The 26,430-nt window shown below is 44.2% G+C and overlaps 1 protein-coding gene across 1 annotated transcript in view; it reads right to left on the bottom strand.

Annotated features, from left to right (window-relative positions):
• LOC126456239 (glypican-6) overlaps positions 1 to 7,326 on the bottom strand; it is a 108,432-nt gene extending 101,106 nt beyond the window's left edge. The window contains exons 1-2 of the mRNA XM_050091992.1: positions 7,266 to 7,326; positions 5,580 to 5,786 (exon numbers count right to left, since the gene is read on the bottom strand). Coding sequence (XP_049947949.1) covers positions 5,580 to 5,786; positions 7,266 to 7,326 — 268 coding nt within the window. The remainder of the gene's footprint in view (positions 1 to 5,579; positions 5,787 to 7,265) is intronic.
• Positions 7,327 to 26,430: the final 19,104 nt, after the last annotated feature.

Here is a 26,430-nt window from a genome sequence, read left to right on the forward strand (position 1 = left end):
CTATGTGATGAAAAGTACCCGGACATCTAGATGAAAATGGCTCAAGTTCGTGGCGCCCTCTATCGATAATGCTGGAATTCAATATGGTGTTGGCCCACCCTTAGCCTTGATGAGAGCTTCCACTCTCGCAGGCATACGTTCAATCAGGTTCTGGAAAGTTTCTTGGGGAATGGCAGCACATGCTAATATCTGACAGTTGTTATATTATTGAGCAGTACAGGAATAATTGATATTGACACTCTCTATCATGTGATTACAATGCTTTTCATGTAAAGAATAGTTTTGCTGCTGCTTTTCTGTTTTGATTGTTTCAGCGCAATCAGGTACACACTAAGTAATTGACGTGTGCCAGGCGAGGAACAATAATGATAGTATGACCGAAATTAAATATTTGTAGTAGTTCGAGTGGAGTGGCGGCAGTGTATAATGAATGGTAACACAAAGGAAAATTTGTACTTCTTAAACGTTTAAATGTGAAAATAAGTGGACAGAACAGAATATTTTTGTTATCTAGGAGAAAAGATTAAACAAGATAGTCGAAGCAATGCCTGCACAAGTAGCAGATTAACAGTGACAAAAAGGTAAGTAAAGCATGACATATCTCGATGCAGAAGTATATCGAGGTTCTGAGCCTCTGAAAACATTTTTCTGTCACCAACAAACATGTTCACGTAATTTTAGGGATATGAAGCACGCAAGTCGAGTAACAGGTAACTGCAGGGTGAATGAGGTTGCTGGAGACATTCGAGACCGGTAACTCTGCGATTTTGCATGTGAACACACAATAATTTATAAGAAGAAAGTTGTAAAGATTGACATTAAATTGAAGAAGAAATTTCTGCAGATGTATGTTTAGAGTGTAGCACTGTTTGTTGAATGTGGACCAAGGGAAATTTGAAGAGTAAGAAATTGAAAAACTGCAAACATGTCGAATCTGGTGTAATAACGTGATGTGAAACCAAGTGGACAGATAAAATATTTCATAAAGAGCTACTACGCTGCTGACCATTAAAATTGCAACGAACGTCTAATTGGCATTAAGTGCTCCGCGTGCTTGAAAATGCAAATGATTAGTATTTTACGGACATTCCGAATGCAAGGGAAGAATACGCAGTGGGTTTTGCATTCGTAAATGACACTTCAGTTATGATTGTTCATGAGAAGATACTGTTGTGCCTCGTCTAAGGAGAATCGTTTAACAGCACGCAACACGATCGTCGCCTGTCGAGACTGCGGATTATCACTCGCCCGACATTGCTGCTCACGTTGGTCGACTACCATTCGAATATGGAATCGATGGTTTCAGGGCCGTACTCAACGCCATCCTGGATCTCAGCGCACGAAAGTAGCGCCCGAGAGAACGAACATCGATAGCTCGGCCATACAGGATCATGCCAATCTTAAGCAATCGGATCTGTTCGCACGGGCAGTGTGACAACTTTTAGATTCTAGAACACCACCGAGCGTCACTACGGCGACCACTGTTGTGGTTTCCCTTGTCGGAGAAGCAGAGACGCGCCCCACGAGAGGATTCAGGCGTGGCACCAGGTTCTCACTCTGCGTATAGAACTGTGGATTTATCCGTGAGTGGAGGGTCTGAGAAGAGCGAACGTTGCCAGGTCCATCACCTGAGTTAATGGTATCGGCTGCCATTGGCTAAACAAGACGATTACCTCTGGGTCGCACAGCCGAGAACTGAGACAGCAAACGCAACATTTCCAACGTTTAAGACCAGTGGCTGTGCGTTATCTCAAGGTGTCTGGAATTATTTTTCAACGAGATAAGGAAGTACAGCATGTTGTACGTGTTATCCTGAACAATCTCGATACGGAGCATGTTCGGCTCTTGCCCCGACCAGTATGTTCCTCAGGTCTCTCGCCCAATGAAACATTTGGTCATGTCTTCCAAAGAGACTGGTACGCCACCACTGACTAGCCCCTACGAATGACGCATTCTGCCATAGAATTGAAGCGATATGGAGTAGTAAAAGTGTACCTGTCATCTAAGCTAATATTCCACCTGAGCCCATACATGTTAATGCTTTTGATGCTGCCAAGAGTGGCAGCTCTGGGTAACAAATTTCATACACTAAAATACTTCGCTGCCACGCCGTCAGAACAGGAAGGAAATCTAAGCCACAACCTGCTGAGTTACAAATACCTTGAGACACTTGAGCAAAGGGCTTCTCAATACAAATAAACAGGTTTGCTGTTGGATCGCTGCTTTCTTGATTAATCAGAAACGCAGGCAAACACCTGAAGAAAATCCTAGCAGTGTGCAATACGCTAGGGAGCTACAGCCCACAGTTTGAAGTATCGCAATGTGGTGCACCTCAGTGCGACGGCGGAATCCCCAGGTTACACGGCAGACACAACAAGATTGGAAATTTTTGTCCCCTGCGGGAAGATGGTGACACAACAGTGTCGCTCATTGAGTGGTATTGTAAAGCGAGGAGCCTACCAGTGAACAAAGATGATACAACGGGAAATTCAGCACCTTGGAAGACATAGTGGGGGATCATTTAAAACTTGACGAGCCGGAGCAGTTGCAGATCAGGCAGTGCGAGCAGTCAGTAACCTGTCAAATGGATCAGGCAGTAAGCAATCAGTCCGAATCAGACAAGAGACATGCCTTATGGTGGTATGCCAATTTATTACGGGCTCAGTCTTCAGACTTTATAAATGTGATGCCCCATTCACTGTGTTGCACAGTAGGGTGGTAAGTAGGCGCAGGAATAAAATTCTGTTACAAACCGACTGAAATGTCGCTGTGTGGGGCGCACCTGCTGGCTATGCTCAGAAGTACAAACAAGCTAGGAGGCAGTTTCATCAGACTAAGCTAGAGGGAAGCAAAGAACGACTGATTCGACATTTTGACAACAGTGAGGAGCAGAGAGAACGCTCTACTGTACGAGGCCAAATGTAATAATTCCACTTAGAGAAGTCATAAGAATGCCCTTCAGGTTGCAAACTTCGCGTAAGGGATCCCCGTGAATCCCTGAAAAACGCTAGAGCATCAGAGAACGCTGACGGGCTCAGAAAACGAGTGCACATCCGGTCACCAGTGCAGAGGTCATCACGTGATAGCTTGCTATAAAAGGTAATACCAACTCTGTTAAGTTGCAGAATGCTCTGGTGAATTCATCAAGTGTCTACAAGCTGCTGCCAACTTGGTGTCCACTGCTAGAAGTTCACAGACGTCCGGCCCTGGAGGGGACTTCTGATCTGCAAGCTGAAAGTCTTGCCGGCCACTACAGTGACTCAGTGAGGATGGAGACAGGGCCAATCTTCCATGGAACCGATCTACCCGCCTGCAAGCTGTTCAACGTGGGTGCTGGGTGCCACTAGTGAGGCAGCCTTACCGGCTGTATGCTCGGACCGCCACTTGGGCTGTCCACCGTGGTGTTGTTGAGTCTTCCACCTTCACGCCATCTCGACAACCGAATGCTAAGTTACGCAATATTCTGGTAATGAGACTAAGCGCAGCTTCACTCATCGAGAGCTGGTGAGGCTCCGGTAGACGTTCTGAGATGCAGAGACGCACAGCCTCCGCATCCTTCTACGAGCTGCTGTATTGACCACAGGCAAAACCAGGACCTGCTCTCAGCAAGTTCCTCGCGGGGCACTGCAAGGTCGCTGCTAGGCAGCGCCGGGAAGAAGACGGAATGATTGTAAATCTCTCGCCAATATATCATTGTTAATTGAATGATGTTTCATTAGCGCCCTGGCGCTCCACGGGATCACTCAGTTCCGCTTTTCAGTCGACGACCTGATAACAACACGACCTCGCCTCGGAGCTTCACAGTTCCTGCATCTATCGCCACTTGATGACATGCTTTCGTTCCACGTTGAGTGGACCTTCCTGATAATCCGATGCTCGTATCTTTAAACAACCAACCGCACTTCCCTGCCTGAATTCAGCCTCCAAACATTACACTAACATCACCTCTGTGAGATAATCGCTGCAGACACTGAAAACACGTACATTAACACCGTATCAGCTGCCGGTTCCACACAATACCTGATGGATTAGGCCAGTCTCTACAGAAAGAGGAATGTGTTAAGCTACCCATGGCATTGCCTCGAAGCTGCATTACACGGAAGATGAAAGTTGCGAACTGTCAATCCGCACACACGTGACGATGGGCGACCAACACGTCATGCTGACATCGTATCTCCCACTCAGTTCATGTAAAACTGATTCCATCGACTGACGAGATGAAATAGTCTCTCCCCCCCCCCCCCCCATCCCACATCGTCTACTTGCCAAATTACCGAGTCGTGTCTACACCCAGTCAGATTATCCCTAATTTATATTTGTATGGTTGATCCAATAATAATAGTAAATTTTACATATCTTAAGTCTTTAATCAATATGTTTCTAATACGACCACATTCGCAAACCGAATTCAGTGCTTCGCTTTTCAGTTCACTAGCCCTGTATCCCCCAAACAAGCTACAGTTCGAATTAACTAGTCTTCTCACTATGATAGTGTGTACAAACGCTAAGTCAAATGCGAGACGGCTAATGATCTTTTCAGTAGAGATGCACACTAAGCTCTAACTCTTACGGGAATCTACGAAATGCAACAAGTATTAAGGAGAATGGGTAAGGGGGCACTACATTAGCACTTCGTGCAGTTGCAGGGACCATTGTGTCCGGATGGCTCAGTGATCAGAGCATCTGTCCAGTAAGCAGGAGACCCGCTTTCGAATCCCGGTCCGGCACAAACTTTCAATTTTCCCCATAGATTTCAATCAATGCCCGCTCGCAGCCAATGTCTATAATTCCTTTGTATTTTAATATTTAGTTATTCGCTTTTTGCTGGTTTTGCAATTTTAGTGGTCGGCAGTATAGAAAGAAAAGGCGAAGTCTATGAAAAACTCTTCGTAGCAGACAGAACAGATTGGTGGCACCGGCTACTGTACACCGGAATAGCCAAGTTGTGACCGCAAGGAGAGGTAGATGAGAGAAATTGAGGTGGTTAGAATATCCAAAAATATACAATACTACCAAGCAGGGTGAGTGCAACAGCAAGTATGTACAGCTCTAAATACATTCTTTATTTTAGTTTTGAGCTACTGGCCTAGTGAAAGGATGCTCGTTGCGTAAGAACTTGACGTAACGACGCAAAATGCCTTCATGATGCCGTCCGGACGGTGTGTACGACAGAGAAGCCCATTCATTTTGCACAGTCTCGGCTTACTTAGTGCCCATTTTGCAAGTTGTTTTTTATAATGTATTTCAGCCGCAGATCATCCTAAAAGATTTCAATTTACTACAAAATCATCAGGTTAACAGTTGATAATTTACTATGTGACGCATTCAGATCATTTGATGAAGACTTGGTAATACGTCGAAACCGATTATAACTATGTTTGTGACATCCGAGACTGAAATACGTAATTTAAAAACCACTCATTATGCTTGCCGAGTTTAAAGGGTCTGGTTCAGATGGAGAGATACCGTTTGGTACAAAAACTAGTCGTTTCCCCTCTGGATACGTGTGGAATCCCCAGATAAAGTCTGAATTAACGTGGATGTAAGAAGACGCTCTACAGAAAACCAGCTCCATTCACCTGCAGCAGAGCGGACGCAAGAGTCACAGATCTCAAGGAGTGGAGCGATGCGACGAGGGCTTTTGACACCGCTGGCTGCGCAGACAAGGATGCACCGGGGCACTTCTGGAGTCGGTTCTGGCATGATATTCTTGAACAGCTTAATACCTGGCACTTGCACCTCTAAAAATCTGGTCTCAAAATTCTCTTTAATGACGACCTCTACCCCTGAAACACACGGAGAGTGTTCTCTAACCGGAAAACTCGCAGAAAAAGAAACTCTTCCTTACTTTTGTCATTTATTTCACAAATCTCCACTCTCTCGCACCTTCTACAACTGAGCTAGCGATGCTAAATGGCTCTTTTCTGTTACTTACCATCTGGAGGCGCAGTGTAATTGAAAGCCTCATCACTTATTTAGGAGGATAAAGTAGTGATGGTTGTGGTTCTCATCCATATTAAAGTGCTCGTATAATATCGTTCCATATTGTTTGGTGTGAAACTCGTCACGTCTTTCAAGTACTTCCTGTTAATGAACAAAGGCCCTCTTCCTAACATATTGAATTTTCATGATTCTCAGAGGAATGTCCACGATTCTGCAATTATATATATATCCTTGTGCGATTTTTCTTTCGAGGAACATATGGGTACACACAGTACAAACACCTGGCGACTGCCACAATTTTCTTCACTCGAAGATATGAACTACTTTAAAAGTACGGAAATGAACTACAGTAAAAAAAGCCGCACTGTTATGAAACTTCCTGGCAGATTAAAACTGAGTGCCGGACCGAGACTCGAACTCGGGACCTTTGCCTTTCACGGGAAAGTGCTCTACCAGCTCTATCAGCGCACACTCTGCTGTAGAGTGAAATCTCATTCTGGAAACATCCCCCAGGCTGTGGCTAAGCCATGTCTTCGCAATATCCTTTCTTCCAGGAGTGCTAGTTCTGCAAGGTTCGCAGAAGAGCTTCTGTGAAGTTTGGAAGGTAGGAGACGAGGTACTGACGGAATTGAAGGTGTGAGGACGGTTCGTGAGTCGTGCTTCGGTAGCTCAGATGGTACAGCACTTGCCCGCGAAAGGCAGAGGTCCCGAGTTCGAGTTTCGGTCCGGCACACAGTTTTAATCTGCCAGTAACTTTCTGCTATTCTTGTTAGTACCGTGCTTATTTTCTGAAGAAGAAAACTACGTGAAGTCATTAACAAAATATTATTCCGATCTAGACTGTTGTTTTAACCCAGCTGTATCAGCAGATCGCTGTTACTCCTCAGGACCATATCCTAATTTATGAGATCTGAGAGAATAGTCCGGCAGGCGGGGCCTGTACGTTAGTGGGAAACGACGGGCCACAGATCGGCGGGTTGGATATACCCGCGAAACAGGGCAGCGCTTCTAACACGTCGCGGAAATCCGCTCGCGTGTGGGCAGCTATTATTTTACCAATGAGTGGAATTCTGCTACCTGCTTTACCTACGACTGAGTATTTGATCGTTCCATGTGATTTCCTAGAAACAGTACGATAATTTTTTTGCAGCACTTATGCAAGGAAAAACAGTCACCAGACGGTCTTGAGGACTTTTCTCAGCGCACACGCAGCCAGTTTGGCCGGTCGGAGGACCCACTGGGTGCAGCGGCGGGTCCTTTTCGGAAAGCGGGCAGCCGCGGCGGCGCGATAATATCTCAGGCAGCGGCCGGCCTCAGACAACCTGCAAACAGTCGGCGGGGCCCGCCTTTGTCCGCGCCGCTCCGCGCCTCGCCGTGGCGCATCCTTAATGCGACCGGAATTTATGACGGCGTGCGCGCGCAAGCGGGTTTTGCTCTTTTTATCGCGGGGGCAGGAAAGGAGCAGTGAAAGGGGGCAGAAAAAGGAAACTACGTGAGATTGAGGGGGGGGGGGGCGGGAGGGAGAGGGGGGGGCGGCAAAAACAGAAAAAGAAATGCCCCTTGGGCACAAAAGAAGCGCGCAGAAGAAATAAAGGAGACGCCCCCGGCGGGGCGGTGCAATATTTTTGTTTGCGGAGCGCGCGCCGCTTTTTATTTGCCGAGATTAGCGAGCGGGCCTGGCTGGGCTGGCTCGCACAGCACGGACGTAATTACAGACCGCGGCGCCGCAGCGCCCCGGACGCTTATGCAACCCGCGTGCCAGCAGCGGCCGGTGGATGAAGAGGAGCAGAGGAGGGGAGGGGAGAGAAGAAAAGAGGTGGAGATCAAAATTTGCCACAGTGCCACCGCGGGCACTCCCTCAAGCCGGCCTCGTCGCTCGTTTGCGGAGACGCGGTTCTCCGGTTCGGCTCGTGCGGTCTTCGCGCAAAAGAAAGGCGCCCGCAAGCCTTCATCCACGTGCACGAGCAAAACAGCCAACCGTGTGAGGCGGGAGGCGAATATGTGACGACAGCTAGCTTCATAAACACACAGCAGCTTCATCTGCTGTGTTTTACGAAGGGCTTTCTCCATCCATTCCAGGCGAGAAACGTGATCGTGTCTACCGTTTATTTACTTATTTAACTTTATCTGGATAGGGGCATCAGACCACCTCTTCCGTCGCACCAGGATTTCACACATACAGTCTCTATTACATCACAGTTACCTAATAAAATAACAACTCTAATTTGACAACTGGTATTTAAATGACGTGAATGTCAGAACTAGCGGTGTGAGTAAATTATACTGATTACGAACTAACAAAGTTAGTACTGGCATTACTTGGACCACTGCAGCTCCAGCCACTAAATGTGAAAATAGCACTTATTATTATTATTAATGACAATAAATACCATAACTTTGATATTAATAGCAATAATAACTGGCAGGTAAAAAACGAATTTACACGTTTTATGATATTAGAAGTTCTGAGAAAAGGAAAATTTAAAAAGACTACATCGAGTAAGAATACTGGGAAATGAGGAAAATCGGGTTGGAAACAGGGATGTGCAAGAGTAGCGAATGTGTACAAGGACAATGATAATATTATTGCTTTAGCAGATGTGCCATTACCTGTCGTCTGAGGCTGGAGATTTTATTTAGTTCTCTAATATAGTACGTAAGGTTGTTCCTTGAAAAGGTGGCTAGACGACGGACTGTAACAGAAAGGATTTTGTTCAGATGAGAACGGGTGTTTCTGCCATGATGTTCAGACAAGAGCGTCAAGGTCGAGGAGAGATATGGGAGGGATGTTCATTGATAAGACAGCAGAGAAGACAGAGTATTCAAATCTCCGTGCTTGTCTGCACGCAGCCAGGATAGCTGTGCATGATGATGATGCAATGTGATCGAACAGCGAATATTACAGATATAACGAACTAAGGCAATCGCAAACAGTTCAAGGCAGGTGCCACCAGCTTTCCTGAGAAAGGCCTTGCAGGGTAACATAGCTGTAATCAAGAATTGGAAGTCTTTGTAAAAGTTTCTTTTTCAAGTCAAGAGAGAAGAGCTTTTTATATTTCTGTACGGCACGAAGACTTCTTGCACATTACAGTTAAGTGTTCAGCCCAATTTAGATTTTCGTCTCTTATCACTCCTAGACTCTCTGCAGAAGGAAAGAAGTCGAGACTAGTCTCATTTAGTATTAAAGATGTTAGGGATTCCCGATATTTCGGGGTAATGAGCCTAGAATCACCAACCAGCACCGTTTGGGTTTTGTATGGGTTCAGCTTTAACCCTGCGTCCATTTTGGTAGTGCATACAGGTCAGTATAGAGATTCCCGATAATTTCTTCGGGTTTGTAGGTTTAGCACCTAGACAACTGGAGATGATCAACGTACCTATGCTGTTTGCAATAGGAGCCTAGGGACTCCGACACTTGTGGAAACGACATCGATCGTCCCCCACTGTTTTCACATATTAACGTCTTACTACTCTCGCCTATAAAGGTGCTAGTTCAGTCGCGGGTCGTGATTTTCATACTATGGAAGGCTGTGAATCCGTGATCGTACTCTGGAGTGTCACAGTCCTACATCTTCTTACAACATCTGATAGTTCTGTCTAACGCAGACGCAGCGAAAATCGTCGAGGAGAACCTCAAGAAACAAAAAGAACCTTTTTTTTTCTTAAGTAGAGGAACGGAGAAGAAAGGGAAAGGGGTAGGTGGTAAACATTAATTCCCTGCCGCACAGGACACTGCATTGGTGAAAGTTGAAAATTTGTGCCGGACCGAGACTCGAACCCTAGTGTTCCACTTCTCTATAACGGCTGCCGCAACTGTAGAACGTGTCTGGCAGAACAGATAACCCTCAGTTACATTAATATAATCGCGACGGCTCTATAGCGTATGTTTCCATTCGGATGGACAACTATCGTTCGAAGCCCTGCGGGAATTAAAAATTTACTCGTATTTGGTGTAATGAACACGGGACGTTGCAATGGAGCGTACGATTAGTTGAGAATTTGTGTCGGACGGAAAGCGTGTCCTGGTGGCCGAGTCGGTTAAAGCAACGTTCTAGGAAAGTGGAGCATCCAGGTTCGAGTCCCGGTCCGGCACAAATTTTCTAAACGTTTTTGGAAGGTGACTATCAACAGCCGTAAAGGAATGTATAAAATGCATGTTCGACCATCAGCTGCTTTTATTTTAAACCCAAATAACAACCGGTTTCAGTCACGGACTAGCTTCGCCTATAAGATGTAAAATGGTTTAAGCCACCACATGACATTTGTCATTACTTAAATAATGTGTAGACCGTGTCATGAATATGACACAGGACTTCTAGAAGCAAGCATACTAAGTGTACACAGAGCAGTGCTGATGAGAACTCATCAGCATTGCTCTGTGTACACTTAGTATGTTTGCTTTTAAAAGTCCTGTGTCATATCGATATTCATGACACGCTCTACACATTATTTAAGTAATGACAAATGTCATGTGGTGGCTTAAACCATTTTGAACCTTATGGGTGAAGATTGTTCATGACTGAAATCTGTTGATATTTGGGCTTAAAATAAGAGCACCTAATGATCAAACATGTATTTTACACAAATTTTCTACTTTCATCATTACAATACCGCAATATGCCCTATACGGCCGGAAGTCATGATTTCCCATCTAACACTTCCCCTTTCCACCCCCTTCTTCTATTCCATTTATTAAAAGTACTGGTCGAAAGAACAGACAACACTCACTCATATTAATAAAAAAAAACTTACAAATGACGCACTTTATCAAGCAAAACCCATAAGCAAGCAAGGAACTCGTTAGCAACTCAGCGACACCACTTGCTGCCAGCCCTAATTTCAGCGAATCGGTTATGAAACTCCTATTAGGTGGTGACAATATCCTACCGTATTATAGTAGTAGTACAGTCTAGAGACACATTCATACATACTTTGCATGCCTTTACCACACTGTATAACATTGCCAATGCCAATATCTGTAATACTAACCGAACTTCAAAGCATAATAGAAGGATACAGAGTTATTGGAGAGCGAAGGCTCAGCCCCTATGTTGTCTGTTTTAAGCAGCGGAATGTAAAAACAATGTGAAGGCTTTTCGTACTCTCATGTACTAGATACTTATACAAGCCCGCAAGTGCTGTACTCCACAGAAGCCAACTCCCCAAACCACTGCGACATGGAGGTAACCTGTATGTCAACGCGCAATCTTAAGACTTGCTACTATCTGCATGAAAAACATTTATAGATAGATAGCACCAGTTGTAAAAAAAAGTTGGCAGTCTTTAGTTCATTCCGCGAGGAAAATAATCGAATCGGTACCAGATAATTTCAGTTCTGTAGTACACAATTGAAAAATATATTTTGATATATAATTGGGCAGCTCCGTCTCAGAAAGTTTACTACTATTCACGCCTGCGTAGGCCGAGAGTGGAACAATCAGAGGTGGCTCGAGAGATTCACAAAGGAATGTTAGATAACGACTCAATGAATTATTGGAAAGGTATAAAAGGTCAATAGGTAGCTTCCAGAGATGAAATAATGAAGGCAGCGTAAGAACAAATAGGCATTAAGCCAAAACCCAGTAGAAATCCTTGTGTAAGAGACGAGATACCAAACTTACGGAAGGAAGGAAGGAAGAATGAATGAATAAACAAATGAAGCAAGCTAAAGAAAATACAGAAGTCTAAAAATAAGACAGATACAAAATGGAAAATGGTAAAGCAAGAACGGCTAGTGGATCAATGTACAGCTGAAGAAGGGAAAAAAAGCATACTTATGGGAAAGATAGATGCCGCCTTTATAAACGGCCTTTGGAGCAGCAAATATTTCAACATTAAAACGCCAAACGGCAAGTCTCTACTCAGCTAACAATGGAAGGCTGAATGATAGAAAAATATATAGAAGGGCTATACAAGAGAGACGAACGTAATGGCAATATTATAGAAAAGGCAGAAGAAATAGATGAAGATGAGATAAGAGAGATGATACGAGAAGGATTTGACAGCAATGAAACACGTCGAACTGAGGCACACGGCACTAGTCACTTCCGTGTCGTGCTGTCCAGGAAGGTCCTGTGGTTGCTGGTCCTACACTCCCATGCGTTTTTAGACGTGGACGTGATCTTCAATGACTGACTGGCCCGACCGCCACACATTTATCATTTCATTTGGTGGCACCTAAAGACGAAGCTTTAAGCTTTGAAACCGGTTGTGGAATAAATTTAGAAAATTACTAGCAACTGAAGCGGAGTTTTATTCTATAAATATGCTCCACAGTTGCGGATGTCCACCAGATCAAATATTTTGAGAGGCACATGGAATACAAGACATTTCCTCAGACTTCTTTACATCCTTGGAGAATATACCGTGACAAACCTGTTTCACCTGGTACGCAAGATATATGAGACGGTTGAAATATCCTCACAAATCAAGAAAACTGTAATACCTGTACGGCGCAAAAAGTGGTAATTGACTACAAATAATGAAAGGTGAGAAGTCATCCTCATGAGTACTAAAAGCAATTCGCTAAATTTCAGTGACACGATAAATCACACAAATCTAAAGGTTGTAAATTCAACTAAATACTTAGATACTACAATCACGAATAGCTTAAACTGAAACGATCACGTAGATAAAACTAAGGGGAAAGCAAACAAGAGACTGCGATTTGTTGGCTGAACACTTAGCAAATACAACAGGTCTACTAAAGAAACTGATTACACTACGCCTGTCCTCCCTTTTCTTGAGTATTGCTATGCGTTGTGGGACCCGAATTAGATAAGATTGACGGAGGACGTCGGAAAGTTTAAATCAAAGATATTTTTCGTTGCGCCAGGATTTTCTCATGAATCTTGAATCACCAAATTTTACTTCACGCTGTGAAAATATTTTGTTGGCGCCACCTAAATAGGGAGAAATTATCACTATAGGAAAATACGAGGAATTAGAGGTCGCACGGAAAGATATAAGCGTTCGTTCGTTCGTTCGTCCCCCCCCCCCCCCCCCCCCCCCCCGCGCGCTGTTAGAGAGCGGAAATGGTACTTAGTTGCCAATTACAAAGTACTCATGTACATGTATATTGAGAATAACCCGAACACCAAAGAAGACAGGTAAGAGAGGTGCTAGCAGTTTTGAATATTACCGAACCATCAATTTAATAAGTCATGGTTGCAACCTCTGAAGCGAATTATTCACATCAGTGTGGGAAGCAGGAAATAGGGGGGGGATTGGAATTTGGGTTCCAAAGAGGTGTAGGAACACACAAGACAATAGTAACTGTAAAATAGATCTCAAATGTAGTTTGAAGAAAGACATCACTATATTTACACAAATTGTAGATTAAGAGAAAGCTTTCAACAATATTGACTGGATTACGCTACTCGAAATTTTGAAGGTAGTAGGGATAAGGTAATGGGATCAAAAGGTTATTTACAATTTGTACAGTCGAAGGACATGAAATGGAAGCAATAGTTGAGAAGGGAGTCAGCCAAGGTTACAGGCTATCCCCGATGTTATTCCGTATGTACCTTGAACAAGCAGTGAAGGAAATCAAGAAGAAATGTGGAAAGGGAATTAATTTTCATGGAAAAAAATTAAAACTTTGAAATTAGGAAATGACTTATCGTATTGGGAGAGACGGTAAAGGATTTGGAAGAGCAGTGGATAGTCTCTTGAAAAAGAAGTTGTAAGAGAAGCATCAACGACAGCAGATCAAGGATAATGAACTGTTAGCGATTCAAATCTGACTATGCTGAAGGGATTAGGAAGCGAGGCACTAAAAGTTGATGACCTCCTTTATGTGCACAGCAACAGAGGTGACTATCGCCGAAGTAGAGGCGACATAAAATGTAGAGCGGGAATAGCAAACAAACAGTATATCTGAAAAAAATTATCATCGAATATAAACTTAAGTGTAAGCAAGTATTTTTGTAGATATTTGTCTCAAGTGTAGCCTTGTAGGAAGTGAAGCTTGTACGATCAAAACTGCAGTCAAAAAGTGAACAGAAGCTTTTGATATGTGATATGCTGAAGATTATATATGCTGACTAATGAGGACATACTGACTCGAATAGGGAAAAAAGAAATTTGTGGCGTAACTTGACTAAAAGAAGGGATCGTTTGACAAGCCACATCCCGAACTATGGATCGCCAATGTGGTATGGTGCCTGCCAAGAGTGCGGCGAGGACGGGAGGAGGGGGGGGGGGGGATTATTGAGTGAGACCAAGGGATGAATTCAGCAAGTACGATCAAATAGATGTAGATTGCAGTAGGTATGCAGAGATGAAGAGGCTAGCGTAGAGACGCGCATAAAAGCCGGTCTTTAGAACTGAGCCAACAACAGCAACAGGGAACTGATCAGCAAGTACTTCACTGCTATGCCTATTTCCACATTCCACTACCACCCCATTCCAAATGCGAAATGTGATCGAGATTGCCGTAAAGCAACCTAGATATTCTAAAAAGCGCAGATACTACACTAATATCGATCCTTGTACATTATTTTCACATGTTACGGTTCTATCAACTTCACTTCTGAAGATGCTAGCTAAATTGCTTCAAGCATTTCAGAGTTATGCTTGTCAACCATTTCTACGGCCAATCCCAGCTCTAGAAGTAACTATCATGAGGACAGTCACAGATCTGCCTAGCTAACGCGAAAACTGTGGGTTCGACATTAATATATCTCGTATTCGTGGTTTTTACAACCACACCATAACCCTAAGGGTGCTAGAGAGCGTCTTAATCTAACGGTATTTTGTTTCCCCGACAGAAAAAAAACCACGAAACATGTACGATCGAAGTTTAATTTCTTCGTGGATTCCAGAGATATTATTGTATGGGCCATTTTCTTCACAGCCCCCGACTCCAGCCTTACAGTAAAAAGGGTGTCGTAGACCCAAAGTATTTGTTTCCAAGATGGTAAGTCATGTGTGTGCCCATTTTTCTGAAGTTGCTCCGGGCGTTTCAGAGCTATCGGGATATTATAATAGCGCTCATGGCCAACTGTCGCAGACGGGAGAACACAAAGGAGTTGAAGACGTTAGCTGCCAGTCGGCATTGATTTATACCAATGGGGCAAGTTGAAAATTTGTGCCAGATCAGTATTCGAATCTGCGTCTCCTACTTATTAGGCAGATGTGCTGACGACAGCGCCATCCGGACACATCACAAGCGCACGGACTACTCTAGCACGCCTCCCATCGGACCCAAATTCTCACCTTATACCACATACTACTGATGTAGTGCCCCTGTTCATTAACCTCATTACTCGCGGCCCTCCCTCTTTTTCGTAAGAGTTCCAGTTTCGCGAGCATTTGCACTGAAGGGATCATTCGCCGTCATCACAATTCCTTTCTGTCTCGATTCATAGTGGCTGCAGACTCAAAGGAATTAAAGACATGTCCGAAAGAAGAGACATCACATGTACCAGACTGGTAGCTTTAGCAGTATGATTTCTATGCTCTTAAGTGTCGCTGATTAACCTAGTAACAATCGTTTTCAGCGTATGTGACTTATTAGTTCTAGGAGAATGTCATGTCATGTATGTGTGTTAGTGGTATTGATAGCGATATGAGAGGTTGAAACATGTTGGCCCTCTTTAGCCCATTCTGTCAACTACCTTTGATTGAAGAGGCAGGTGGCTTGTGTGTGTGCGCGTGTGTGTGCGCGCGTGTGTGTGCGCGTGCATGTGCGCGTGCGTGTGCGCGTGCGTGTGCGTGCGCGTGTATAAGGGGAGATACTGAGAGAGATGAGAGAGGAGGGAGGGAGGGAGAGAATTTTATATGAATGCTCCTTTTGGTGGTCTGTCCGCTGGCATTGTCATCCTAATGGCTTCATTTTCTCCTATGGAGAAGACCAAAAACTGGCACACGAGAAAGTTGTATGGGGTGGAGCAGGGATGAGGTTGCGCGTCGATCTGGAGTGGACGGTACGGACGAAGAGTTTTTGTGAACTACTGCTCTCTGTCCGAGAGGAGAAGGTGATCCTGGCAGCTCTCGTGTGTGTGTGTGTGTGTTTCAGATACTGAGGTGGGTGGCGGCCGCCAGACAGGTAGCCGGCAGACACACGCGACGAGCGCACCGTTACCACATTCTTGTCCTCTCCCTCTCGGAGGAACCGGTGACTCATGTTTCGTTCGGAGCCGCGTAATCGTAAGGACACAAAAACGCCGCCTTTGTCGTGCCGAGTGCGGCGCATTCCTGCGGCTCGGCCGGCGTCCGCCGACACACCCCATTATCCTGAGGCGCGGGCGCGCCTCTGTTGGTTATAATGCCCGCGGTAGCCGGGCTTGACCGCCGTACAACATTCTTAGCCGCTGTCTCAGCACCGCAAACTGCCTGCTTGGCGCGCCTCATCCGGACCTCCCACCGGTAATGATGTTGTGTATCCACCTAATGGGGCCGCGTTTTATTGAAAACATTGCGTTTATTGCGCGTGCGTGAGACCGCCACACCGCCGCCTCTGAGCAGAAGGCAAGTACGATGCTGAATACAGTACGCAGTAAAGCCAACATAATGCTATTAGTGTTGGTGAGTAAATACAAGAAAAGAAAAAGTAAGGACCAGATTAATGAGACTTGTATGTATTCCTTTACAGAAGGCAAAGCTGCCATCAATCTGAGATTTGCTCTGAAGAGAGCAGGACCCATCCTCCCGTTAGTTGATTGGCCTGGCAGGTAGGAAGACTCAAACCTCCCGAAAAAGTGTAAGTACCAGCAGGTTGTAGCACCGAGCCCTCCGTGTCTACTGAGGTGTGCGTAGAGTAATGGACGTGCAACGTTAATAGCTGCAAAATTTTTATCAAAACTGACTCCACTGATGAGGCCGCTGTGCTCGAGAGTCAAGACAACTACAACAACGCAGTAATAACTGGTGATAAAATTCTGAGGAAGAAAACAGTTTGAGATCCGAAGAGGGAAGCTACAAAGATATATGTGAGAGACTCTCAAAAACCGATGTGTAATCAACTGACAGGAGAATACACGAAAGAAGTAACCATTAAAAGATGTCGACAGCTTTCATTACTCTATTTACAAAGCTAGGCGGAGAATTTTACCGAAATTACCTATGAGAATTAAGGAGGCTTATGTTGTTTGGAAGACATTAAGTGTGAAAATTACAGATGGGGCGGATTTGTTGTTCCATAATGATACTGGCAAGAATGTTATAACATTCTGTGAATCTGAAATCCCCAAAATACTTAATGTGACACAATATATGTTGATGGAACTTTTCAAGTATTACACAAAGCTTTTTGTCATCTATTTACGATCCATGGGCTTGTTAATGAACCTTATATTCCAATAGTTTCTTCTTTCTTGCACGATAAGAGAACTTCACATTATCAACGTGTCTTCTCAACAGTTTTTTTCTTTTTTTTTTTTTCTTTTTTTTTTTTTTTTTTTTTACAAATGTTGTATGTCTCAAATTATCTTCGTTTACAATGTTTTCAGACTTTCTTGAAAGCATAATGAAATCTGGAAGTGAAGCGTCGACTAATGTAAGAACTTAAGGTTGTCAATTTGATTTAAAACAGAGCTGGCAGCGAAAGATACAAACGTTGGGATTTGCACATGAGTACTATTCCAGAAAGAAATCTGAAGTTTCTGTGTTATATACCTGGTTTGCCAATGTTGGATCTTGATATATTTGGTGACTGTTTTGAGGACTTGTCTGTGTGTGAAAAATTACAAACGTTCTGCAACTATTTGCACATACTCATACAGACAACAAAGTACTCGTTCCTCCATCCGTGTGAGCGGAAATAAGTTGCAAGACAGAAACCACCAACGAAAGTGAAAGTTTCCAAAGCAAGTACAGCAGTTCATTCTACTCCTGAAGCCCGGACATATATAGGTGCCTTGAGGTACTGAAAAAAATGAACTCGACACCAAGACTGCGAGCTATTTCTCAAAAAACAAAAAGAAGGAATGGTCTTTTCCGGATTTAAAATTCATGAAGCAACAGGAGACAAATTCTAGGAATGGAAAAAATTACAAGAATGCAAAAGTGTTATTAGTTACCTGGAAAGCAAAACCTGAGACAGTTCGCCTCCTTGTAGTGCATTCTGGGTAACGCTAAACGAACTGATACAAAAACCACTAACTCACATTTAAGCGAGACCATTGCTTAAGACAGAAAAATGTTTTACAGCTTCGACTAGAAGTAAGTGTGTTACTATCTGCTTTAAACGAGAGGGCGGGGTTCCTACCCTCAACGTAGCAGCGTTAGATACCGTACTTCAGGCGGATCCCTATGGATCCGGGAGGCAAGGGCCCAGGCAGCAACATTGTGTCCTGGACCCGATTTTGAACAGCAGAAAGCTTTACAAGGCATGGTCGGATATGAGGTATGACGTTGACTTCCTCCGACCTCTGAACTGAATTACCTATACGGTTACAGGGAAGCCACACTTTGAAGTGAAATGTACGTGGTGACAGCCAGTCATGGAATACTTTAGGGAATTGGTTTAAAAAAAATTTCAAAGGCCCAGTCAAATCTTTACAAGTTTACTCCCAGAGAAACTTACGCTGTGCCAACGTGACACAAGTTGCTCGTCTTTCAAAAGAGGCAGTTCTGTCCAGTTAAAGCTGCTGACACGAGACGCCCTGAGACCTCTGCTGAAACTGCTAGCGAATTCATGACATTGGTTTTAGCCAATAGCGTGCGCGGGATATAGGTGACGTGTGTGGACGCTGGAGTGTACTGCGGTGCGGAACACAGTTGCCTTTCTCTCTTGTAATCCAGACCTCGAGCAGAACAGGCGTCTTTTCTGAAGGCAGAGCTTCTGTTTCTGCTTTTCACGACCGGCCGCCAACGTAAGTTAACATGAACCGCTTCCCCTTCCGTTGCCCATTTCAATTAATTGTCGACCTCCAAGACTGGCCTAAACCTGGTAACTTAAGACCCTTGGCGCGCCCCTTGTACACCGCACATTGAAATACATCCTCTTTATTGTACCTGTTTTGTCATTTAACGTCAACCCTGGATGCCCACTCTCAAGTCCTGACCGCTCGGCCTCCTACACACTGTCGTCACGTGGCATATGTAACAATCTTCTCCCCCTTCCCTGCCCGTATACATTAACATTGGTGACCAGAAGTGGGATCATATACATCAACAGGAGTCTAAACCATATTGCAGCTATATAATTTCCACTTTAAAGATGTTTGTTAAAGTTGGGCAAATAAAAATACTAAGCGTCATCGGGACTCTAAACCACAGACATTTAGACCCACAATTCAGAATTTCATCACTAAGAAACCGAGCAGCACATAATCCTTCATGGAATTTTTGTTTTTTTCTTTTTCACTTTTACCTATTACTAATTTCCTGTTTCATACAGAGATGAAGCATAGACGGAGTATAAACGCAGCGAGGTTCAAAATGGCTCTGAGCACTATGGGACTCAACTTCTGAGGTCATTAGTCCCCTAGAACTTAGAACTAGTTAAACCTAACTAACCTAAGGACATCACACACATCCATGCCCGAGGCAGGATTCGAACCTGCGACCGTAGCGGTCTCGCGGTTCCAGACTGCAGCGCCTAGAACCGCACGGCCACTTCGGCCGGCTCGCAGCGAGGTCAACCATAATTAATCAGAAGTTAGTAATTTTCTTTCAGTTCGCTTCCGTAGCCGAATAGGTAACGACACTGCCTTCCGCCCCGAATGACGTTGATTTGGTGCCCAGTACTTCAGATTTTTCCTTACTTAGGAAGTATGGAATGGGATCTACTCACCCATGTGAGGCTAAACGATGAGCTGCTTGAATAAAGAGGCACCAGCACCATTACATCAACATCTGCATACTCCGCAAGTCGCCGCGCAGTGCGTGGCGGAGGATATCCTATACCACTACTAGTCATTTTCTTTCCTGCTTCACTCGCAAATAGAGCTAGTGGAAAACGACTGTCTATATGCCTCCGTATAAACCCTAATTTCTCGGATCTTATCTTCGTGGCGCTTACGCGAAATGTATGTAGAATCGTGCTGCAGTCAGCCTCACATGCTGGTTCTCTAAATTTTCTCAATAGAGCCTCGCGAAAAGAACGTCGTTTTCCGTCCAGGGATTGTATGTTGATCGAACCTACCGGTAACAATTCTAGCAGCCCATCCCTGAACTGCTGCAGTGTTTTCCTTTAACACGGCATGGTACGGATCCCAAACACTCGAGCAGTACTTAAGAATATGTCACACTAGCGTCTCCCAGACTGTTTCTTTTACAGATAAACCACGCTTCCCTAAAATTCTCCCAATGAACCAACGCTGGTCATTCACCGTTCCTACCACAACTCTCACATGCTCGTTACATTTCATATTGCTTTACAACGCTAGGTTTAGATATTTAATCGATGTAACTGTTTCAAGCACGACACTACTAATGTTGTATCCTAATGTTACGGTTTTATTTTTCCTACTCATACGCTTTAACTTACATTTTTGTATATTTAGAGCTAGCTGCCATTCTTCACACCAACTAGAAATTTTGTGTAAGTCATCTTATATCCTCCTACACTCACTCTACGACAACATCTTCCCGTGCACCACAGCATCATCAGCAAACAACCACGAATTGCTGCCTACCCTGTCGACCAGACCACTTACGCGCGTAGAGAATGTGTGTGGTCCTATCACACTTCCTTGGGGTACGCCTGACGATACTCTTCTCTCTGACGAACACTCGCCGTCGAGAACAACATACTGGAAAATATTACTTAAGAAGTCTTCGAGCCACTCTCGCATCTGGCTATAAGTCTGCGCTGGGGCATTGAGTCAAACACTTTTCGGAAATCTAGAAATATGGAATCTAGCCTGTTACGCTTCACCCATAGTTCGCAGTGTATCATGTGACGTACGGGTGACCTGACTTCCGAATGAACGATGTTTTCTAAAACCGCGCTGATCCGTGGGCATACGATAACTTACTGGCTCTGCGAACTATGGATAAAGGGCAACAGGAGATTCCATATTTCTAGATTTCCGAAAAGCATTTGACACGATGCCCCAGTGTAGACTATTCCCAGATATGTGACTCGAAGACTTCTTAAATAATAGTATCCAGTATGCCGCTTGGAGCGCTCCTCGCACTGCATTGGAGGCAGAAGTCGGCCAGTAGGAACTGGCCCAAGTTTAATCCCCGAGTGTTATTTACGTTACGTTTTGACTTTTCTTTCAAAAACTTATTTGAGAGTTACGTCGCATCACAACAGTACCGCCATCGACAAACAATACTTCACAATATTTTCTGTAGACAATGCTGCAAATGCTTGAAGTCGTTAAAGAACGACGGCGTGGAACCGCCAAAAGCTGTAGTACTGTATATTTATTACCATAAAACTACTTCTGATGGCGAAGAAAAACATTCTAACATAGCCGCAAACAACTTCCTACGAAAATACAGACGACTAAAAAGAAATGAATTAAATAATAAGCGAAATCCTCGAAATCAAGGAAACCTTGATACACGAAGAGCTGTTATGGCAGAAAATTTTATATTCGCAATAGCACGACTGAGCTTCAATCACAAATGCGTCCGAGAGAAAGTTGAGTCACTGCTTTGTGAATATGGAATCAAGGAGGATGTGAGCCACATGTTATTTGGCTGCGACAATCAAAGAAAACAGTCTAACATATGCTGCTGTAGAGAAGAGGGAACAGGATGACGGAACTCACTCTCTTCTTGAGTACACAACACGCAACATAGATATATACCGTCTGATAAATCACTTTGTAACAGGTATAACAAACGTGTCAATTTGCCTGTTAATTTAAGCGAGTTAATACGATTAACTGTAATTGACTTGTAGGACCTATGTAGCAAATATGACGACAGTACTTTTATCAGTAATGTAAATCTATTAATTATTTAGTTATGTAGTATGTACCTTACATTATAGTTGTACCTCTATTCTGTTTTAACTCACCTAACGCAGTACCATATATTTTCAATTCTGAATCTTCGTTTCTAACTAGTTACATCTCGCTACATACGCAAGAAAAATATTGTATCCGACATACTTAAAACACGGAAAGAAATTTTAAGAATTAAGTATTACGGTTTAATAACTGTATTAGGATAGAGAGAGAAAAGCCAATAAATAAAAATACAAAAACCAATTTGGCCAAGTGATTATTTTTAAGTCGCAGATTGATATACACAGAATGGTTATAAGTAAAGGTAAGCTACTCATGAAGGTCTAGTGTAGGCTCTAATTATCTTATGGCAGCGAGACTTGCTAGACATGCTAATGCGTTGACGCGGAACCGATTCAAATTAGTGCCAATTTTGTCACCAGGTGCAAATGTGACGCTATACAGCATCTCTTCGATGTGTACAGTGCTTATGTTGAACAAATTGTTGAAGTGTCGGTTAATAATAAAATCAACATTATGCCGTTCTCACTTATAAAACTTTTTCTGTCTGCATCCTGTACCTAATCCACTACATACGAAAACATTTCCGTAAGTCTTTCTTGCACACGCAGTGCCAGACTTGCACCTAGTTGCTAAAACTGGAACTATTTTTTTTCCAGCATAACACGGTTTCTCATAAACGCTTTAGAATATTTATCAATTTTCGCTGCCACACGATAGTTATATACAACACTGGACCTCTGTGACTACCTGCATTTTAATTATATCCATTTGGTTCAAAATGGTTCAAATGGCTCTGAGCACTATGAAACTTAACATCTGAGGTCATCAGTCCCCTGGAACTTAGAACTACTGAAACCTCGAATAATGTCAGATTCTACATTACTAACTGCACAGTTTTCTCATCTCCCTTTCAGAGTCGTCACTCTTCTGCCTGGTTTGATGCAGTCCGCCACGAATTATTATTCTTTTCCAACCTTTTTATCTCAAACTAGCAATTGCGCCATGCGTCCTCAATTATTTGCTGGACGTATTCCAATCTATATCTTACTCTACAGTTTTTACCATCTCCAGCTCCTCCTCGTACAGTAGAAGTAATTCGCTGATGTGTTAACAGATATCCTGTCATCCTGTCACTGCTCCTTGTCAATGTTTTCCACATGCACCTTTCCACCCCGATTCTGCGGGGAGCCTCCTCTTTCTTTATCAGTCCATCTAATTTTCAACATTCTGCTGTAGCATCGCATTTCAAATGCTTCGATTCTCTTCTGTTCTTATTTTCCCACAGTCTATGTTCCACTGTCACACAGTGCTGTGCTAAAAACGTGCATTCTCAGAAATTTCTTCATGGCGCTAAGACCTATGTTTGATACTAGCAGACTCCTCTTGGCTAGCAACGCCTTTTTCGCCACTGCTAGTTTGCTTTTGATGTCCTTGTTCCGTCCGTCATAGGTTTTTTGTTGCATAAGTAGCAGAATTCCTTAAAAGCGTCTAGTTCGTGATCCACAATTGTAATGTTCAGCTTCTCGCTGTTCTCATTTCTGCTACTTCTCATTACCTTGGTCCTTTTCCGATTTACTCTCAATCCATGTTCTGTACTCATTAGACTTCATTTCATTCAACAGATGCTGTAAGTCTTCTTCACTTTCACAGAGGATAGCAATGTCGTCAGCGAATCTTATCATTGATATCATTTCACCCTGAATTTTAAATCCACTCTTGAAGCTTTCTTTGATTTCCTTCACTGCCCCTTCGATGTGTAGATTGAACAGTTGGCGTGAAAGACTACACCCTGCTTATTTGATGTATAGACTGAACAGTTGGGGTGAAAGACTACACCCCGTTTTACACCCATTTTAGCTGGAGCACTATGTTCTTAGTGTCCCTGTCTTATTGTTTTCCCACGGTGCTTGTACATATTGTGTATTACCCGCCTTTCCCCATATTTTACTCTCATTTTTCTCAGAATTTCGAACATTTTGCCCCATTTTACACTGTCGAACGCTTTTTCAAGATCGACAAATCCAATGAACGTGTCTTCATTATTCTTCAGTCTCACTTCGACGTCAGAATTGCCTCTCTAGTGCCTTTAGTTTTCCTAGAGCCAAAGTGATCGTCATTTAACAGATCCTCAATTTTCTTTTCATTTCCTCTGTGTATTACTCATGTCAGTAACTTGGATGCATGAACTGTTAAGCTGACTGTGCGATAATTCTCGCACTTGTCGCCTCTTGCAGTCTTCGGAACTGTGAGGATGCGTTTATCCGTTGATCATTGCTGATTCTTCTGTCTTTAGGGGGGGGGGGGGGGGCAGTTTCCCACCCTACGACCAAGAGAGTGCCTCTCTATCTGCTCCTCCGCCCTCTTTGACAAGACCGTTGCTGAATGAGGATGACGTCTTATGCCGGAAGTCTTCGGCCGCCATTGCCGATGATTGTTATTCAAAATTTAAGCAGCGGCGGGTATCGAACCCGGTATCAAAGACGCAACTCCTAGACCACGTGTCGCAGTCCCTAGAAACAGTAGCAAAATCTAGTCAGTTAGCTGAAAGTATATGTATCACTCTACGAACCGTGGACTTTGTCCCCTTGGCGTCGTGGGGTGGCTTACGTGCCATGACGATGTACCGTAGGTGCAACCACATCGGGCGGGCCATCGTACAGACACCAACTTAACGTGTTGTGCCTGAAGAGAGGCTGCAGTCTTTTCAGAAGTTACATGGGGAACAGTCTTAACGATGGACTCCTCTGGCGTTAGAACACTACACTGGTACTGCGAATGGCTGGAAGCAAGAGGAATATACAGCTGTTACATTTACTGCAGATATACGGCTGAACTATACGGTTTAATGATGTCCTTCATTCGGATCTCCTGGCGGGGACCGCTGTAGAGGACTTTTCTGGGAAAAAGCAAGTCTGACCTACTAGGGGTAAGATCATGGAATGTTAGATCGCTTAACCGACTTGTTAGGTCAGATAAAACCAACCAACGAGGCCAACACCAAAGCACATATCCTGTTCTAATAATTGGTATAAGTCTATACCGCTCCTTAAAATATAGTTTATACATTTACAGGCGAGTAAGTCAGACGAAGCTGCGGGATCCCGTCAAAACACCAAGAATGTGAAGTATATGGATACAAAACTTAAGTCCATCCTCTCAACGTCCTATCGTAACGGTGGCTGCACTTTATAGACTGGTTGCCCGACTTCGCGACGCACCAAGAGGAACATTCCAGGACGGCGAGGCACGGTAGAGGCAGCGGTGCGGCCCCCAGCTGGTACATGAAGACGTCAGCGGAGGTGCCAGTAGGTGAAGGCGGCAGACGAAAGAAACGGATGCGACCGCAACAGCTGCTGGTGACAGATGCGCGCGCAGGAATGCGGCGCCGGCAGCTGCGGGGAACCGGTCCGCTCACCTCCCAGCTGCCGGGCACCTCCCGCCGTCACACCTGCCCTGGCGGTGCGTGGCGCCTAGCTCGGCTAGACCAGCCAAGCCAGAAGCTACAAGTGTTCTCGTAAAGAGCTCGATGAAAACTGCTTACTCTTCACGACTCCAGGCTAACAAGTTGACGAACGAAAAGCGACGAGTCTGTGAGCACCAGTTATGCGATCTAAATTTTCAATAGAGGGCATGTTATGTTTTCTCGTGTCTGATCCGGCGGGCGCTCCTTGGGGATGTGATACTTACTTTTTTTTGCTAATTCTGTACCGTTTCATGTGGCCCGCCATGCCTTCCTCTCATCGTAGCATTTGTACCCCAACATCCTCAATTTTTTGCTGAGTAGATCGAATCTTTACCTACAGTTTTTGCCGTTTATGGCTTCCTCTAGTACTGTGAAAGACATTCTTTGGTGTCTTTAACCTATGTTGTGATTCCTGTCACTTCTACCGATCAGTGTCTTCCGCATATTTCTTTCTACAACGATACTGCGTAGAACCGATTTCTCACTAGCCCATTTAATTTTCACTGTCTTCTGCAAATCCTGTGTCCAATGCTTTGATTGTTTCTTTTCCGGTTTTCCCCGAGTCTACGGTGCACTTCTATAAACTGCTGCGTTCCAAAAGCACATTCTCAGAAATTTCTTACACAGATTGAGGCCTTTATTAGATACTGGTAGGCTTCGTGTAGGAGGAATGCCCTTGAGCCGTTCGGTTGTCAAATTATTTGGTTGATTCCGGGGGATGGGACCAAACAGCGAGGTCATTGGTCCATTAGGATTAGGGAAGGATGGGGAAGAAAGGTGTCCGTGCCCTTTCAAAGGAAAGAAATGGAATGATCGTACGGCATTGACGGCCGGGAGGCCCCATCCGGGGAAGTTCAGCCGCCATGCGTCTTATTGCAGCGGACGCCACACTGGGCGACTCGCGTGCCGGCGATGAGGATGAAATGATGAGGACAGCACAACACCCAGTCCACAAGCGGAGAAAATCTCCAACCCGGCCGGGAATCGAACCAGGGCCCGCTGCCTGCGAGGCACACTAAACCCCTCAGCTAAGCAGGAGAACCTTTCAAAGGAACCATCCCGGCATTTGCCTGAAGCGATGTAGGGAAATCAAGGAAAACCTAAATCAGGATGGCCGGTCGCAGGTCCCGAATGCGAGTCCAGTGT

This window comes from Schistocerca serialis, chromosome 2, assembly GCF_023864345.2.
Source record: "Schistocerca serialis cubense isolate TAMUIC-IGC-003099 chromosome 2, iqSchSeri2.2, whole genome shotgun sequence".
Lineage (NCBI taxonomy): Eukaryota > Metazoa > Arthropoda > Insecta > Orthoptera > Acrididae > Schistocerca > Schistocerca serialis.